At 44.1% G+C, this 19,100-nt stretch overlaps 2 protein-coding genes across 3 annotated transcripts; both read left to right on the top strand.

The window, feature by feature from the left end:
• Window positions 1-165: 165 nt before the first annotated feature.
• e2f6 (E2F transcription factor 6) lies at window positions 166-3,394 on the top strand. The gene is made up of 8 exons (XM_083688588.1): window positions 166-643; window positions 738-796; window positions 950-1,005; window positions 1,226-1,448; window positions 1,601-1,753; window positions 2,059-2,173; window positions 2,797-2,947; window positions 3,169-3,394. The coding sequence occupies exons 1-8, from the start codon at window positions 284-286 to the stop codon at window positions 3,204-3,206; spliced, it is 1,155 nt and encodes a 384-aa protein (XP_083544714.1). The 5' UTR covers window positions 166-283; the 3' UTR covers window positions 3,207-3,394.
• A 727-nt stretch (window positions 3,395-4,121) lies between these two features.
• On the top strand, window positions 4,122-18,997 carry asap2b (ArfGAP with SH3 domain, ankyrin repeat and PH domain 2b). 2 transcript variants are annotated; one of them, XM_083689441.1, is made up of 28 exons: window positions 4,122-4,662; window positions 7,281-7,353; window positions 8,635-8,780; window positions 9,061-9,135; window positions 9,414-9,463; window positions 10,332-10,461; window positions 10,747-10,832; window positions 10,947-11,022; window positions 11,222-11,308; window positions 12,016-12,119; window positions 12,314-12,383; window positions 13,380-13,467; window positions 13,700-13,748; window positions 13,864-14,030; window positions 14,487-14,620; window positions 14,748-14,842; window positions 15,044-15,233; window positions 15,437-15,522; window positions 15,763-15,878; window positions 15,956-16,023; window positions 16,133-16,240; window positions 16,423-16,687; window positions 16,796-16,897; window positions 17,002-17,287; window positions 17,418-17,476; window positions 17,644-17,729; window positions 17,875-17,994; window positions 18,100-18,997. In XM_083689441.1, the coding sequence occupies exons 1-28, from the start codon at window positions 4,528-4,530 to the stop codon at window positions 18,172-18,174; spliced, it is 3,126 nt and encodes a 1,041-aa protein (XP_083545567.1). In that variant the 5' UTR covers window positions 4,122-4,527; the 3' UTR covers window positions 18,175-18,997. The 2 variants fall into 2 exon arrangements, with proteins under 2 accessions (XP_083545567.1, XP_083545568.1); XM_083689442.1 differs by having other exon boundaries at window positions 17,647-17,729.
• Window positions 18,998-19,100: the final 103 nt, after the last annotated feature.

Genomic DNA, 19,100 nt, shown 5'->3' on the forward strand with positions numbered 1-19,100 from the left:
TCACCTCGTCTAATCACTGCATTGACACCCAGCTCTGCAGATGGCAGCATTATCCAAAACGCAAGCTAGACGGGCTTCGCTGTTCCTTACGAGGAAGAAGTGCCCCCTCCTTTCACTACGTTTTGGACAATGTTATAGGCTGAAAAACAACAACATGACACCACTTCCGAATCAGTAAAGTACGTATTTTCCTGTAGGGACGTGAATTCTAGATAAACAAACGAACATGATATTCTATTTACTAAACGCTCGGATGTAGCTGATTTGCCTAAAAGCTCTGACCATGGGGAAATGTGTGGTCTCGGGATGTCCTAATCGGAACGATAACAATAAAGTAGGCATTCTTCGACCTTGCAAGAGGTTTTTCAATTTTCCCAAGGACCAGGCTCGAGTGAAAGTGTGGCTTGCCGCCCTCAGAGAGACCGAGAAAAAAGATTCCACGGAGCAGCACATCATATGCGAAGATCACTTTCTGACAGACCACATAACACCTCGCGGAATAAGCGAGGATGCCATCCCAATCATGCCCCCGTACCTCGACGGACCGTTGGGTTTGATCAGTCCGTGGGGCGCAGATTCATCTGAAGAGGAGGAGGAGGAGGAATTTGCTGGTGATGACGCTGAAGCTGCGGATACGCACGATGTAGGGATGCTCAATTTCACTTTGAAAGTCTTCATTGAATTACAGATTAACGCTATGCCCAGTTACGTTTTAATGAATGTCTTTTGATTCGCAGAGTGATGAAGATGTTGAAGATGACGGTGTTCAGAGCCCGTCGGAGACGGAAACATCTAGGTAAGGTTTACAGTAACTTCACGTCGATCCTGAGAGTAGGCTGACCTTCTCTCGTGTCTGCTAAAGCTTGGTTTTGGAGCCATCACCTGAACTGTCTCTGTGATTTACGCCACTTGACCAAAGTTGTACACTTATGTGATCTCTTTACTTTAGCCCCCCTAAACAGGGTGAAGGGATAACCCAGAGGAAGAGAGCCACTGTCCGAGAAGGTGGGTTCAGTCTTCCCAATATTGTCCTTTGATGTACTGTAGAGACATGAGCTCAAGATATGCAGACTTGTGTAATTGCTCACTATATCTATTTGGTTCCAGAATAGTAATCATTATTGAAAACTAACATAGGCTTAAAATTAAAATGTCATCTTAGACAATGCCAATTTCTTGGCTTGGTGTCGTTTTATATTGATTGAGACTCATTTCACTACCGCAGACAACACATCTTTACCGGGCACGAGGGGCCGACAGGACCTGTCCCTGGGCACTTTGACCAAGCGGTTCTTAGAGCTGATGCGTGCTGCCCCTGATGGTGTTTTGGACCTTAACCAGGTGGCAAGCAGCCTCCAAACACGTAAACGGCGGGTCTATGACATCACCAATGTGCTTGACGGTATCCACCTCGTCAAAAAGCAATCCCCCAACAAGATTAAGTGGATGTGAGTTCAGTTTTAAGCCCACAAGCTATTTCTCTTTCTCTGCTCCAGTGTATGCTTTGACAATGTATTAAGTTTACTGAGGTTGTCAGTGAAGTGGTTTATTTTACACTGAATGTGATTTGCAGTAAGATAGCCTCTTGCTCCCTCCCCAGAGGGTCCTTTCCCGTCAACTGTTTCATCGGCCGAAAGCAGAACCTTGAGCGCGAGATGGAGAACCTTAAGGTCGTGGAGGAGACTCTGGACGACCTCATAAAAACCTGCGCCCAGCAGCTCTTTGACATGGCTGACAGCACAGAGAACCTTGAATATCCTTACATAGCACATACACTCTCCACCATTCTCACATGGTACTGGGGGGTTTGGTAATGTCATTTTCATGTCTGATGACAGGCATTGTTTGAAAACATTAATACTGACTTGTAACCAGACGGTTGATAATGCTCATGGCATGTACTTCCTTGTATTCCTTTACTTTGATTTTTTTCATGCTAGAAAATTAACAAAACTAGTTGTTGCCATATTGATACTAAAATGTCTCTATCCCTGTCAGGAAGTAACACTGAGTGGTATGTCCTCCTAGTGTGGAATTCTCCTTAACTGCCTCCTGCACATCAGCGTATGTGACTCACGAAGACATCACTCGGATCAAGGTCTTCCAAGAGCAGACGCTTATTGCCATTAAAGCTCCAGAAGAGACCAAGCTGGAGGTGCCCACACCCAAGGAGGTAAGCCCAGCAGGATCAATGGTTGGTGGGAGTGAGAACCCTACCTTAGAAACCTGCTTGTATGTGCATGCTTATTCAATATACACTCACTGAACACTTTATTAGGAACACCTGTACGCCTTCTCATGGTGGAGGTAGTGTAATGGTGTGGGGAATGTTTTCTTGGCACACTTTGGGCCTGTTAATACCAGTCAATCATCGCTTGAATGCCACAGCCTATTAATTTTGCTGACAATGTGCATCCCTTCATGGCCACAATTTACCCATCTTCTAATGGCTACTTCCAGCCTGATAATGTCACAAAGCAAAAGTCATCTCAAAACTGGTTTCATGATCTGAATCCAATAGAACACCTTTGGGATGTGGTAGAACGGGAGATTCACAGCTTGAAAGTGCACCTGAAAAATCTGCAGGAATTGCGTGATGCAATCATGTCATCATGGACCAGAATCTCAAAGGAATGTTTCCAACATGTTGTGGAATCAATGCCACAAAGAATTTTTTGAGAGCAAAGGGAGGCCCTGCCCAGTATTAGTATAGTGTTCCTGATAAAGTGCTCAGTGAGTGTACATTGGTCCTGCAGAATTATATTCATAGTTTGCTAAATTTGTTTTCCTGTTTAGGACGGCATCCAGATCCACCTGAAGGGAGGCAGAGGTCCAATCAAAGTCCTGACCTGTGAGATTGGGAGGCCGCAGGGGCCAGGGAATGGCAAGATAGGAGGCTTCCTAACACTGGAGGAGAGCAGGATCAAGGCAATGCCTCTCAGCACAGGTAACGCAGATGTGCTTTTCAATAAATCTAATTAATCAATAGAGTATTAATATTTTCTTAGATCAATGTTATGTGCTCCCCATTATGTTCAACAGAGGGCGCTGTTCACCAAAAGATGGACCCCCTGAATAGAATTAGTTTATACTTCTCGTGTGGGAAAGAGAGTAGAAATCTGTTGGTTTTGAGTCTAAATGAATCTGTGAATTTGTCTTCTCTTGTAGATTCCTTGGCTCCACAGAAAGCTGTTCAGAGTGCATAGTCAATGGAGGTGAAGCATGCCGCACTGACCTCATGGAACATTTTTGTCTCACTGTCTGGACTCTCACTCTCACATTCTGACCATTGTTGTCCCTTTTGTTTTGTGAGTAAAATGATTAAAGCAGAGTATAGACATGGAGGAATGTCTGACTGGAAGTACATGTAAGTCATGCAATTGCAAGCTTTATTTTTATATGTGTCATTTTCAGTGAATTGAAGTGAGTCGGGGGTGGTTGCACCCTGTGATACTGTTCTTATGTGGATCATCTTGAACTGTTTGACAGCATCAAATTGTCAGTTAATGATGCTCATGTACAGATTTTTTATTTTATTTTGGTAACTCTTTCTGCAGGGTCATGTTTGTAGTGAGTTTGTCTGTTCCTCTGTTTGTTCTTTTTAATCTGACCTTGTTAGAATGCTCTGTTGTACTTGGTGTTTGTTAGAATGCTCTGTTGTAAAAGGTTTGATTTCATCATGGACTGCTAATATGAAGAAAATACACTTTTCATACCTCCTCATGAATAAATTCGCTACTGTTACACTGTTTTTGTGATTTACCAACACTGCAACATCATGACGCTGACAGCTTTATTTTCTTATAAATGTGGTGGGTACACGGGTAGAAAATGTGTCAAATCCATCGTTCAAACTAGACAGAAAGATCGGGCAATTGTGGTGTAGATTTACCTTGAAGGATGTCTAATGTTAACATGTTTATGGTATAGTGACAGGTGCACACCTGAGCCACCGTGTCATCAACCTTTGTCATATCATATGGTCATAAGCAGTCGTTGCCAGTATGCCTACGAAAGCCCACTGTGCAAAGGTAAATGCATCTTTGCGCCTGTCCTATTTGCCAACATATGCTATTGACTCATTCGTCCCGCCCCTTTATCCTCAGGTTGACGCTCAACTCTGTGCGCTCCGCAGGTTGTTAAAAAAAGCTCGCGTTTGTGGCAGAGACCACTCATAGAAAGTGTCGGATTTTTACCTCATAGTTTTTAAGGATTCGATTGCGTGGGGTTGGACAAACTGGAATAATGCAACTGTGTATTTTTACTTTGTGGCGGACGCAAAGATAGCCCGCATATTCATGAGACATTTTACTCCTTTCTAATGTCTTTATGTGGAGCGACGCTGATACAGGAATGGCCAACTTGGAGTAATGGATTGTGACATAGGCCTTCTCTGAATCCTAGATCTTATTCATTTTCACATCTTATATAAGTTGTAGTTTATTTGTTACGAAGCTGGATTGTTATCCGTTATTTTAGAAAAGGGAAATACAGATTATTATAGTAAACGCATAAAGTAGAGTCATTATGCCGGCGGAGTCGAACACGATCACTGTCACGGAATTTGTGGCTGAGACAAATGAAGATTATAAAGCGCCCACAACCTCAAACTTCACTACTCGAATGTCCCATTGTCGGGGAACAGTAGCAGCTCTGGAGGAGGTGAGTCTAGGGCATATTTGAATGTCAGTAAAAATGATAAAGGATAGATTTGAATTTTTCTTTTAAAGTGTGAGCAATGAACAAACCTGATCAAACCATTTATATTTTGGTTTTTTTTTTGTTGTCGAAACATGCACAATTTGAACATAAAAGAGGAACGGAAAGTACTTCCTCTTTGCGAAATCAAAGGCATTTTTCTTATCCTGAACTATGTTGAACCTCGCCCATGCCCCGCCGTGTGTCCACAAGACACATACAAGTGTTGATGTAAGACCCCATAATGAAGTAGTCGGCTATGCCAGACCGGTGCAATTCATCAGTGTGTGAGACTAAAAAATGAGTAGATCATTTTAGAGTGATCTCTGTGACTCATGCAACAATGCTATCTTATTGCCCATCAGGCCGTTTAAAAACAGTGTGGACACTTCCACATATAGTATTATGTGAAGGAGACTGTTTGAGACATTAATAGTAACAACCCTTTAATGTTCTAGCAATTCACATTTCCATATCAGTGGAATTGGGTTTCCCTGTCAATTACCAGGGGGAATTCTATGGCATCACTACATCTGTTGCCACCCAGATGTGATCTCATTGGTCTCTGGAGGTCTGCTGCCCTAGGCTCATGATTATGATGATGAGGATGTGGTCTCTTCATGATACAGTGGTGGCCTTTTGGCAGCCTGCATGAGTCACTGGACCGTTTGACTGTGCCCATGGATAGGCTATGGGTACAATGGCAGCGTGGAGTTTGCACAATGGAGGAAGTCACACACAGTCCTATGAGAGGGTCTGCTGATCTCTGCACAGGGTTGCAGAATCTTTAGAAAAGTAAGGACATTGTAATAAACTTGTGATGAGTTCCACAGTTAGTACACACTGTCAAAACAAGGAAGTGTGACGCATTCATACAACAACCTGTTTCACAAACACAACTGAAATTGAAGAGTGAAATGCAGTGCCAGACACACACACACACACACACACACACACACACACACACACACACACATACTGTATATTCAGTCACACAGCAGCAGTAATGGCGGTCGTTCCTCCAGGTCGACTGGCAGCACTCCTCTTTCCAGTTCCACAAGTCTACCAGTGATTGTTAATGAGAGAGAGTTTCAGTGTAAGGAAGTGTCATGCTGTAGCCTGCCTGTGTCGGGGGACTCTCAGAGGATCTCTACCTATCTCAGAACAATGCTCTGCTCTGGCCTGGCCGCAGCATGTACTGTTGCATCCTGGGAGAATCCCTGGGGCCTGGGCTGGGGCTGCACTGGGCTGCTCCTGTCCTAGCATGCTCTCCCACTCTCTCCCTGTGTGTGTGTGTGTGTGTGTGTGTGTGTGTATATATATATATGTGTGTGTATATATATATATGTGTGTATGTGTGTGTGTGTGTGTGTGTGTGGGTGTGTGTGTGTGTGGGTGTGGGTGTGTGGAATCCCCTGCCTTAGCATGCCCGTCCTACCACCTCTGTCTAACTGCACTGCCTGTCCTAGCCTGCCTGCTCCTGCCTGTGTGAGTGTCTGGCTGGGTGTCTGGGACTGTGGGAACACCAGCACTCATGTGTGTAATGTGTATCTGGGCTAGTCATGATAGCAGGGTTGAAGGGGCAATGTATGATATTCATTCATTGCTAAAGAAAGATCATTTCAACCTGAGAGTGATAGAGGGCTTATCAAAAACAAACACACAAGGTCAAACCGGAGGAAGGATTAAATGCTTAAATGCTGATTAAATGCTTTGACAATTTAGTACTTGTGTATTAAAAAACACTTGAAAGGTCGGTCCTGAATGTAAGTTTGACTACTCCGCTGACACACACACTTTTGATGTTTGCCATTGGGGGATCAGTAGTCTACAGGTCTAAAGGGGGCCCTGATAGCCACCTGCATCACTGCAGTGAGTCAGTCAACCCAGGCTGGGAATGATGACTGTGAATGTTTATGGGCACACGTGAGGCTGAGTCGCTCCAATAATGCTGTCATCAAAGTTCCATTTGAAAAAGAACAAAAAGCTGGTTCAGTGATTCATTAAATGGACTAAAATGTACTTAAACGTAGGGAAAACTATCCTTACTGAGAGATCTGAGCTACTGGAATGTTTAATTTCTCTATTGTGGTTTATGTGTGCCCTCTGCTGTGGTTAAAAATTGACACACAAATTCAAATCTACACACAGTCTCCAATTATGGTTTGTCACAAGCCATTTCCTTGTTTTTGCCAGCTCTGGTTTCTGATTCTGGTATCAGAGAGGCTGTCACCAGCATTAGGCCTGTGGTTGAGTAGGCATGGATTTGGCATGTTGCCCTGTCTGTGTTATTACTGTGTAAACATTACTGTAGGGCTGGGCTGTCCATTCCCCCAGTCACTGGTCTAATCTCAGATCTCAGGGGAATTCACACAGTGACTAAGGGCTGAGAAGTGTGTGTGTATGTGTGTGTGTGTGTGTGTGTGTGTGTGTGTGTGTGTGTGTGTGTGTGTGTGTGTGTGTGTGTGTGTGTGTGTATGTGTGTGTGTGTGTGTGTGTGTGTGTGTGTGTTTGCCCTACAATAGTGTTTGTTATTACTTTTCTCCCTTTATTAATTGAGTTCCCATTGTGACCTCTCCTAGGCCCTGGATGTGGACCGAGGGGTACTTCACAAGATCAAGAAGTCTGTCAAGGCCATAAGCAACTCTGGTCTGGGTGAGTACTGTAATACACCAGAGAGTCGGTCCTGGTGTACAGTTTCCATTCACTCCTGCTATAGCATATACAACCACATACGTTTCACACATCCTTTGATGCTGTGTTTACAGTAAGTGTTAACTGCTACACACTGCACAGTGCTTACTGTGGTACAGTAAACCCTCTGCTGCACCCTAGCAGACTAGAGTCTGAACAATCCTAATGAACTGACACAGTGTTGCAGTGAGTTAGATCTGTGTCGAGACAGGTGAAATGCAACCTCAGAGGGAGACGGAAGAGCCAAGGAGAGCACCTCTCCACATTCCTCCCATTCCACACACCTGTCCCAGCATGCCTGGGAAGCTGAGCTGAAGGGGACACTGTAGCTTCCTGGTTCCTCCCTGTGCTGTACTTCCCTATGAGAGCCTTAGTCTCTATTCCTGCTCCTCTCTGCCCAGTGTGTAAACCTACCCAGGGCCCGGTCTAGTCTGAATCCGGGTGTGTTTTGATAGGGATCAGGAGGTTCTAATCATCATGGGTCATGGAGTCGAGTGTTATCTGCACATGCTGGAAATACCTTATCGCCACTTTGATTACACTGCTGTATATACTAAGCTCTGGGTTTGCTACCCACACACTCTTACAATATCCTGTATGCCGTTCATTGTTATATTTAGAGCAGGCCGTATGAGAGTGTTGTATCAGAGTGTTGATGCTCATGTATTCAGCCAGTCATTTATGGCCTATAATTATGGCAGCAAAGAGTGTGTGGAGGTGAGTTAGCAGGAAAGTAGTTGAACAATTGCCATCCGGTTCTAGGCAGAGAAAGAATACATGGGCATTCACTCTGTTCTAATTAAGTTCCTGGTACAAACACAACATCCAAGGGAACTTCCTGACTCACAGAAAGAGTTCCTCTGTGGCGGGGTTATCTCATACAAGGCATCTGACTCAGAGCACTCAGAAAGTTCCTTTGTGTATGTCCTTGTTTTCTTTGAATGTGTACTTTTAGGCTCATAGGCTTAGCTTTGCTGTACAGTCCTTCATTTTGTCAGGAAGCATGAAACTTAACCCTGATCTGGACAGACTTTGTGTGTGAATATTTTAACAAAGTCTCACATATTTGTCAAGATCTCAGATTGGGTCAGATATTTGACACAATCAGTGAGGTTCTTATTTCCCTAAAAATGTGTTTGTAACTCTCTAGGATTGCAAAGTGTAGCATAGCATTGGACAGTTAGAGTCCATGTAGCGCATCCTGACTGTGTTGGTGACTGACCCCCTCTGTTTGTCTCTCAGCCCACTTTGACAATGAGGAGCAGTACGTCCAGTCTATGGAGAAGTTTGGGGACAACTGTATGTGTAGGGAGGACCCTGAAGTGGGGTCCGCCTTCCTTAAGTTTGCTGTCTTCACTAAAGAGCTCACTGCCCTCTTCAAGAACCTGGTGAGACCCCACATACCTGTCCTTGTCCATAAAGGCTGTCCTATCTATTGTCACTCCTCATTTCCCACTCTTTTCTTTCTCTGCTTCTGTAATACCTCAATGGTGGTGTCTGCCTTGCTCTCTCACTCTGGCACTCATTGTATGTCTTCAAATGTACTTTCATTTTCTGTATTTCGTACTGTGAATTTTAAGCATTTTGTTTACACCATGTGATGTGTGATTTGATGTGTTGAGAGAAGCTTCACACCCTCTGCCTACCATTTTGTTGTTTTTTTTGCAGTTGCAGAACATGAACAACATCATCACGTTTCCATTAGACAGTCTACTGAAAGGAGATCTGAAAGGAGTCAAAGGGGTATTAATGCTACTATGAACCAAACATAATGTACTACCAGAGACAGTCAAAGCATATTGTACATTAGAGATAGGGGTAGACGTGTCCCTTCTAAGGTGTCCTACACACACATAGACTTGTCCTGACCACAGCCTTTTAAAGAATACCTTCTTTAATGACTTTTGGAGCAAAGTCCATCCATCTGCCTGTAAACAAGTTTGTTATGTTTATTTAAACATGCCTCATGTGTCCTTCCTTGTGCTGTATCCACAATGCAATTTGTGTTTTTTCTCCCACAGGATCTGAAAAAGCCTTTTGATAAAGCCTGGAAGGATTATGAAACTAAACTGTAAGAGCCAATCCACAAATTCTTTTCCTCAGCAGTTTGAGTTTCAAAACAAGAACGCGAGATATGTGGGTTAAGCCTAAGTTAGTGATTAGTGAAGGAAAGCATGTGGAGAGTTTGTGAAATACCTGTGTTAGAAAAGCACCATGAATGGCGTTGCATTGGTTGGTATAGCAGCATTTCTAACCGATAGAAAGGGGAAACAATGAGAGTATGTAAAAGGTCAATGTGAGCTATTCATGAAACAGCTGATAAGGCAGCCAGACCATATGAGAGGGAATGTGACTGTTTAGCCGTGGCGTTGAGTCGCACCGTAACACCTGCTGCTGCTATGTCAACAGAGGACTAGCGTAGGGCTGATTAACTGTGGAAGAACAAGGCACATTCTTTGCAATGAGAGCACACTCACTTGAGCCAGTCTGTTCAAACTGACCACAAGAGGCGTGGAAAAAAAATGTATGTTTTTCATTGCTTGTTTATTTAATGAGTAACTCGAGGACATTCTAGTTTACTGAATGGGGACAGGGTCTGGGAATTTAAGCGATTATGGTTTTCCTAGTTTACAAAAAGGCCAATGCATTGTGCCAACACCCGTTACATAGTAATGTAGCGCTGTTGCGTTGATGTGAGTGACCTTCAGGAGTTTTATGACTCACAGGTCTGACAGAGATTCCATTATCCCAAACATAAACAAACTGAAAATAATGAACATTGCAGAGGTGGTGTGAACAGCTTCATTCTATGAGTAAATATGTGTGGCTAGTTTGTCTCTTTGTTCCAGTCTGTGTATTTGTTTAAGCTAATGCATACACCTTTGTCTCTTGGCCCCATTATGCCCTTTGACCCCTGTGTTGCCGTCCCCTTCCTGCAGGACTAAGATAGAGAAGGAGAAGAAGGAGCATGCTAAGCAGCATGGGATGATCCGTACAGAGTTCAGCGGTGGAGAGATCGCTGAGGAGATGGAGAAGGAAAGACGGCTCTTCCAGCTGCAGATGTGTGAGGTGAGAGGATGCACCTCATCCTCCAGACCAGAGGAGTGCACAATGCTTGTTGAATCAGAAATATGCATGACTGTTTTGCACATGTATTACACATTGGCTGTGCCCCTATAATCTTCAATAGCTTCCCTTTTTTCTCTCCTTTCTTATATGACCACTGACCACTATAGTGATATGACCACAGACCACTACATGACCACTGACCACTCAAAGCATTTCATTCGTGCTTAGTATTAGTATTTGGTCATCACCATTGCTATTAGTGCTCAAACTATATTCTGTTTCCAGTATCTTCTAAAAGTGAATGAAATCAAAGTCAAGAAGGGGGTCGACTTTCTTCAGAACCTCATCAAATATTTCCACGCCCAATGCAAGTATGTTGATTTCATTCTCACTCTAATTTGTTACTTGCTTGACACTCTGGACATTTCTTATGTGGGAGTCCAAATGTTGGGCCTTTGTTGAAGCTTTTCTTTATCTTTTCACAGCTTCTTCCAAGATGGGCTGAAGGCAGTGGACACACTCAAACCCTCCATAGAGAAACTGGCTACAGACTTGACTACCGTAAGCATCTCTCTATCTCTCCCGTTTACTCTGTCAGAGTTGAGTATTAGTTCTTGGAGTATATTTTGATTTCGACTACTGCTGTGAAAAGATAAGTGTAAGTTGGTCTCAAAATGTTTCTCTGTCTCTCTCAGAGATTCATTTGTAGTTTTCTACCCTGTCACTTGTGTCTCTCACTTCTCCCGCTTCCTGTTCTCAGATCAAGCAGACCCAAGACGGAGAGAGGAAACAGCTGAACCAGCTCAGGGATGTTCTCAAGTCCTCCCTACAGTCAGATCAGAAGGAGGTGAGCAACCTTTGTTCCACTTGAGTTAGCATGTTAGCAGAAAGGATGTGTCCCAACATCTCCCCCTTATTACTCATGTCCTGTACTTTAACCGTCAGATTATAACATGTGGTTTTTGGCCTACTGCATTTGTCTCATTGCGGGAAAATTAGGTATTACTATCCCTTGGATAATGCCTGTTCACTTTTCATAAGCCTCTAGTCTACTAATTACAGAATAAAAGAGGACGGGGCATTATGTGTTGTGTGCTATTTGGCTCGCGATATAGACTTACAGTGTAATTAACAGATCATGTTTTCCAAAGGCTTGGGCAGTGAGTGTGCTCGGTGAACTTTTGCTACCTGCCCCAATCAAGCCTTTAATTGTTCCTTGAACCTAGTTTTTTGCCGAGCACATGATTAATGTTCCTTACCAGAGAGAGAGGATTGGAATAAAAAATGTCTTTCAGGCCAGATCATTTCATGCTTGGTTGATCACGGCACACGCTGGCTTGACATGGATCTCTGTAATCGCTTCATAAATGCACTGTTTACTCTGAACAAGCCCTCTATGCAAAAAAATGTGCCTTCAAGATTCCAAGGTCACTCAATCTATTTGAATACAGTGAAATAAGGCTGAGGCTCAAAAACACAACAGGAGGTTGAAGACACTTGGTGATGAAATGTTGAGTGATGTAAGACTGGTATTTCTTCTTCATCTGGTGGCAGGACTCCCAAGCCAAACAAAACGCAGGATACAGCCTCCACCAGCTCCAGGGCAACAAGGCCCATGGCACAGAGCGCTCCGGAATGCTCTACAAGCGGAGTGAGGGGTGAGTGGCCACAGAATCCATCATGTGTTTTTGCAGCCCCACCAATATACAGTTTTGACATAAATCATTGCATAATCCGCTCATAAAATGGTGTGTGGGGTTTGGTAATTTAGGAGGAGCACATATTAGCATTATACAGACATGTTTGCATAGCATAGTGTTTAATGTCCTAATGAGTGTCCTCTCTTCTTCAGCCTGAGGAAAGTGTGGCAGAAGAGGAAGTGTTCTGTGAAGAATGGGTTCCTGACTATCTCCCATGGAACGGTAAGAGATCCGAATGTCCTCTGGTATTGGTCACTTTGCATGGGAAACTGATGTCATGCTCCTTCCCTCCTTCCAGTCTGCCTGTTCTGCATGTCAGTGTGTTGTTTCATCCCCTAAGGTCTGCTTTCGGATTTATTTTTGGGTTTTGGATACATTTTCTCCATAAATTGGAAAACTGAGATCTGGACGAAGCACAAATATTTTATTTTTGTGATTTTTAAGTTTTTACATGAAGAGCCACAACAGAACAAGCGGCAGAGGAAGAGAACAAGAAGGAGAAGGAAGAGCATAAGGAAAAGGATGACAGAGAGAAGGGTGGGAAGAAGACCAATGAATCAAATCAAATTGCATAATTTTGCGCTCTGAAGTACACTACATCAGAATGTCTGAAAATTCAGTGAACTTTTTTCGACAACGTTGCCCTGACAACGCACTCATGACAATGACTTCCCATTACTGAAAACATGATCTGATATACAATCGACCTGTGTCAGATCCTGAAACATTATACTGTACAGTAATACTACAGCAACCTCTTGCCAGCCACAGTACAAGGAGATAGTGTTTGCATATTGAGCATGTGGACCACAGAGAATCTGAATAATGATAAAGAGAGTACAAGCTAACATTTGTTCCATTCCTATGCCTTTCACATTGATACTCTGACTGTTATTCTGCTTTATAAAATCTAACAAAGCTATTCTTGGGTATTTAAAGAATGTGTGTCAGAATAAAATGAACATTATGTTTCGTACAACATGATCAAATGAAAATCATAACAATGATCTAGGTTTCTATATTGGATATTCTCTTTGCATTCTCAAAGTATTTGTCCTACAGTATGTAGTTATTTGACTGTGTTTGGCATCACACGTCTTACTGTATGAATACGTTGACGGCAGCCAGGTCAAAGTTCATCCTCTATCACCCTCAGCATTCAGTATTTGTTCACTGGTCTCCTGTTTCCTCACACTCCTCTCTGCTCCTCTCTCATAGGCTAACAGACCACCAGCGAAACTCAACCTGTTAACCTGTCAAGTGAAGCGCAACCCTGATGAAAAGAAGAGCTTTGACCTCTTTTCTCGTAAGTTGGGCAGCAATTCAATGCTCTGTCTCTTCTTCTGAAACCTGTCCAACCCTACATTGAATACTTAACATTGCTTAGCTGACCAAAAGATATCAAATAGAATGTTTTGAATTCAGATGGACGATCTTCCATCCTGTTCCCTAATCCTCAGTCACCAAGCTGGTCTAACCACAGCTGGTCTCAGTGTTTCATGTTGTGTATTGAGCTCCTTCTCTGTTTGCCCAACCAGATGACAGAACCTATCACTTCCAAGCTGAGGACGAGGCAGAGTGCCAGATGTAAGTCGCCACCGGGTTCACTGAAGTATCTGTTTTCTCTGCTCTTGCATGCTCTTTCAATGCGCCATGCCTCCTGAGTTCACTGGCTCCCTCCGCTGATCCTGTTTCCTTGTAGATGGATCTCTGTCCTGCAGAACAGCAAGGAGGAGGCTCTGAACAACGCCTTCAAAGGAGAACAGGATGAGGGAGAGAACAACATAGTGCAGGAGTTGACCAAGGCCATCGTGAGCGAGGTGAAGAGGATGAGCGGGAACGACGTGTGCTGTGACTGCGGAGCGCCCAGTGAGTGAGCGGCCTGCTGCACCAAGGCATTGTGGTCCTCCATTTTAGGGTCATTGTATCAAAGTCAACACACGTCTCATTGTTTTATTTACAGTGAGCAGCTGACGTGATTGTCTCTTATGAGGAGCAATGTACAACCTTGCTTGGTATCCTGTATGTAACCATTGCCATGGGCTTTTCTCAATGTGCTGCTCTGATTGTGCTCTCACATTCTTCTGTTGTTTGTCACACCAGTCAGACAAGTTCTTCAAAGACAAAGAAAATGTGTTGGCTTTGAAACATCTTCTGTGACTAATCTGCCGAATTAACACATCTTATCGAATGCCATCTATGGGTCAATTTTACCAGGGAGGGGTTTTGGGGAATGAACGTTAGGGTTTACCTTTAGTGACTGGTCCAGGTGAGTTGAAAACACACTAGCCATTCAGTTGACCATGCCCCTGTCCCTGTCCTCAGGTCCCACCTGGCTCTCTACGAACCTGGGAGTGTTGATCTGCATCGAGTGTTCTGGGATCCACAGGGAAATGGGTGTCCACTACTCTAGAATACAGTCGCTCACACTAGACGTGCTTGGAACATCAGAGCTCTTGGTACGTACAGTATTACAGGCTGCTGTGGTTGTTTGGACTTCAGCTATAGCACCTATAGCACTATGTTAATAGGATTGGTTGGAATATAACACAACATTAACATGAGCTGTACCGTGTCCCCCCTCAGCTGGCTAAGAATGTTGGGAACTCGGGCTTCAATGAGATCATGGAGGCTGACCTGTCTGCACAGGGAGTGGAGAAACCTATCCCATCTAGTGACATGTGAGTGACAAGGCAAACCACACCCCTCTCTCTCAACTCGACCAACACCAGAACAATAACAACAGTAGATGTGTTTGACTTTATGTACTGTATAATAATCTCATAATGATCTTATTTTGTATTGTCCTTGACTATCTAAAACTCTGTGATATCCTGGCTCTTGGAATCTCAACACCTGTCTTCCCCTGATCGCTCCCTCAGGCAGACACGAAAAGACTACATCACTGCTAAGTACACGGAGAAGCGATTTACTCAGAGGAAGTGTCCAGACGCTGCCTCCAGGCTGCAGGTCCTGTGTGACTCAGTGAAGACCCGTGACATCCACTCCCTCATCCAGGTGTACGCTGAAGGAGTGGACCTGATTGAGACCATCCCACTGGCCAATGAGCATGTGAGATGCCTGACATTCTCTTCTTCCACTGGCATGGATGGAGACATTCATTGATTTCATATGAGTTTAATACGCTCATGTCGAGTGTATAGACAATCAGCTTTAGGCTCTCAATGTACTTGAAAACATGAGCAGATTTCTGTGTGTGATTTCATTGTAGTGCCTCTGATTGAACTGTATTCATCTTGTTGTCATGTTCTCAGGAACCAGGTGAAACAGCCCTACATTTAGCAGTTCGGATGGTGGACCGAAACTCCCTCCATATTGTGGACTTTCTGGCCCAAAACAGGTATCAAAGCCCTAGTTGAGAACTGTGGGGAAACATGCCTTTTTATCCCCCATAAAAGCAGAAGCACCAAAGGTCATCTATATCAAAGTAGGGAAGTCTGTTCACACCAAAAATGAAGTTGTCCTCTCAGGTTAAGCTTTTCAGTTGCCTATTTCTATGCCACTTTGTGGTGGACGCCACTGACCATGTCCTGTTTATAACCCATATGTCTGTGTGTGTGTGTGTGTTTGTATTTCACAGTGGCAATCTTGACAAGCAGACTACCAAAGGTAGCACAGCATTGCACTACTGCTGCCTGACAGACAACAGCGAGTGTCTGAAGCTGCTGCTGCGGGGCAAAGCCTCTGTCAGTATTGGTGAGTGCCCTAGTAAGTGCAAGGCTGGTCAAGTCTCACAGAAAAAACATGAGCTAATAATTTATTTGTTTTTATAGCCAATGAGGCAGGAGAAACTCCCCTGGACATTGCCAAGCGTCTTCGGCTTACACAATGTGAGGAGCTGGTGAGTGTCTTTGAATTGGATCTGTCGTAAAAGGTCATATGATTAGTTATCTTGGATTCCATGTTACCAAGAGAAGAGGTTGACAGTGTGTTGTTGTTGTGGTTGCCAGCTGAACCAGGCTCAGGCGGGGAAGTTTAATGTCCACGTGCACGTGGAATACGAGTGGCGGCTCCGCCAAGACGACCTCGACGAGAGTGAAGATGAAATGGAGGACAAGGTGAGCTGGTTTGCATTTACCTCTACAGTACCTCGTACCGTCTGAGGGATTTGAACCATGTTTTAATGGAACTTCAGGTTAACCATTGCTACCTACTGCATCTCCACAACCACAGCTTTCGATGGTTAGATGAGAATATATCAATTGTGTGTTTACATTTTACCTGTGTGTCCTGTATCCAGCCCATCCCCCACAGACGGGAGGAGCGCCCAGTTAGCTGCTTTGTGCCAGGCAGTGGACCCATGCAGCCTAACCTGGCCATGATTGCCCGTGACGCAGCCAGCCTGGCCAGAGACAAGCTGAGGGCTCACGTCCCCAGCATGATCCTCAGCAATGAGACCTATGGCACCCTCCTGGACCTCAACCCCCCTCCCCCCGGTGTACCAGGAGTACCTGGGATACCCGGGATACCCAACCCACCCCTACCCCCAAGAAACCTCAGCAAAGGTCTGTCAAATGATTTGAATGAGTTGCTCTTCCGTTTGAAGAGATGATTTTTCCATTATAGACAGTTTGGCAATGATGGCTAAATCTGTGAAACTGTCTTCCTCACAGGCCTTGGGCAAAAGGCTGGACCTATGGAGTCGGTGGGCAGACAGAGGTCATCCTCCGACCCCCCTAACCCTCACACCCCTGAGCGCAACAGCTCCACGTATGGTGAGTGCAGTGCATTGTATAACTGGTTTCTCACCTGCTGTATCTCACCTGACTGTACTGCTGCTGCTACTACTACTACTATTCACTCCCATCTCTCCTCACAGTGCTTCCCCCCGCTGCACCCCCTCCCCCCGTGCATAAGAGGACCATGGAGCCCAAGGGCCATTCATCAGCTAAGACTACACCTCTACCACCTCTACCACCACAACCTCCAGCCTTGCCTGTGCCACCAGTGCCCCCAGTAGTACCACAACAACCCGTCTCACCGGGGCCAGTAGTGCCCCCTTCACCCCCATACAAACCCTCACAGCCACAGCCTCAGCCACCCCCTGTGCCCAGCCACAATCCCAACAGAGCCCAAGGGCCCAAATCACCTAAATCACCCTCTGGGTAAGAATGTTGAAGATGGGCAATTAGCATTCTTAGGCTGTAAGCGCATATGTTTGGATAATGAATATTCTATTCATGAATAGAGAATGAGAGGGGAAAGGCTGATGGTGATTCATGTTTGTGGTTTCAGTTCGGATAAAAGCATTCCTAAAGTACCCCCCAGTAGGCCCGGGCCAGCAGATAGACGAGGTAAACACAGAGAAAAATTTCACTCACCCATAACACAATATGATATAAATAACTAACCTGTTCTGGTTTAAAGTACTGTACCATTATGTTGCCTTTTAAGTGACAATTTCAGGTGTTATCAGATATGTATGATAACATTTCCTTATGTGTTTCTGTATGTTTTTGAGTAGCAAAGCATTTACCTCAACCTGGATCCCCTAAGAGCTCTGGTCCAACTCCAGTCCTAATGCCCAAGCCCCGCTTTAACCAACCTGTAAGCTACTGACTTCAGCCAATCAACACATCATGTTGTGATCTGTTCTAAGATTGATCCTAAACACTCTCAATACGTTTAACTGACGCCTTTCTGTCTGTATCTCTGTTTTTATTTTTTTATTTTATTGGAACCTACATCTCAGAAACAGAAGCCCAAGAGGGTGAAAGCCATCTACAACTGCTCTGCAGACAACCCAGACGAGCTGACGTTCATAGAGGGAGAGGTGATAGTGGTGGACGGGGAGGAGGACCAGGAGTGGTTGGTAAGTCCCACAGATCCAACATACAGGTTGGTTACATCAAACCATACACTCTTCCTAAATGTCATTTAATCTGATCCACTGACTGTGTCCTTTTGCGTTTTCCAGGTAGGACATATTGAGGCAGAGCCAACCAGAAGAGGGGTCTTTCCTGTGACATTTGTGCACTTCATCACAGACTGATGCATCAAAGAGAGTGACCACAGCTGCCATTAGGCTGTGTTTATCAATGTTGATATGTATGTTAGTGAGAGAGATGTGGAGAATGTACAGTATGTGTGGGTGATGTTACTCTCATGCATCCAATCCTGGCCAAAGAAGATGACTCGGTGATCCTGCCACCAGAAACTTCTGCAACGCTGGAGAATGTGTGTTAAACCAAACAAGAGGCAAATGGGGGGAATATTCAGCACACAAGCCAAGCTTTGGAAAAAACACCACTGCCCAGTCTTTTTGGGACAGTGGGAAATAACTGGAACAACTCTGCTTGAAATATGTCTTTACCCACAGCCCTGTTAACTGTGGTTATGACTGCTTAGGACAAGATGGTCTTCTCCTGCCTTTGGACCTGCTTACACATCTGTTGGAAAAAGTCCACATTGAGACTTTCAAATTCAGTATTTGTATTGTGTTATGAACTGAGATGGGTAGAGGGAGATACTAACTTGGTCAAATCAAACATTAAACAGACATTCAAAGTGCCTTCATCTTGAACCCGACTCATTACGCTGATATGCATCATGAACACAAGCCATAGAACATGGTAATACATTAATAATGATGATGAGGATGGTGATGAAGAGTAGGCATACATAATAAAAAATAATGTCATATATCAAAGAGATACTTTTTAAAAATATGCTGGCAAAAGGGTTGCAGGGTAACTCTATGTATGTATTTTTTAGATGTAACATTTGAACTAAGTGAATTATACAGAATTGTACATCCTACATTATCCTCTTTCAGTTGGTATTCAAATGTACAATCAATGTCATTAAAACTTTTGAAATGTTTGTCCATGCATTTTTGTGTGATATGTAGTAGTGGGCAGTGGCCACTCTAATCATTCATATTTTAGTGACAATCAGTGAGTGAACTCCTTGATTATA

Source organism: Argentina silus (genome assembly GCF_951799395.1).
Source record: "Argentina silus genome assembly, chromosome: 17".
Lineage (NCBI taxonomy): Eukaryota > Metazoa > Chordata > Actinopteri > Argentiniformes > Argentinidae > Argentina > Argentina silus.

Excerpts from the sequence above, each read along its gene's own strand:
- e2f6 (XM_083688588.1), top strand. The coding sequence starts at position 284 with ATGGGGAAATGTGTGGTCTCGGGATGTCCTAATCGGAACGATAACAAT. Across the intron at positions 797-949 it reads TCGGAGACGGAAACATCTAG|CCCCCCTAAACAGGGTGAAG; the intron begins GTAAGGTTTACA and ends TCTTTACTTTAG. Across the intron at positions 1,006-1,225 it reads GAGAGCCACTGTCCGAGAAG|ACAACACATCTTTACCGGGC; the intron begins GTGGGTTCAGTC and ends TCACTACCGCAG.
- asap2b (XM_083689441.1), top strand. The coding sequence starts at position 4,528 with ATGCCGGCGGAGTCGAACACGATCACTGTCACGGAATTTGTGGCTGAG. Across the intron at positions 11,023-11,221 it reads TGGCTACAGACTTGACTACC|ATCAAGCAGACCCAAGACGG; the intron begins GTAAGCATCTCT and ends TCCTGTTCTCAG. Across the intron at positions 17,995-18,099 it reads AGGAGGACCAGGAGTGGTTG|GTAGGACATATTGAGGCAGA; the intron begins GTAAGTCCCACA and ends TGCGTTTTCCAG.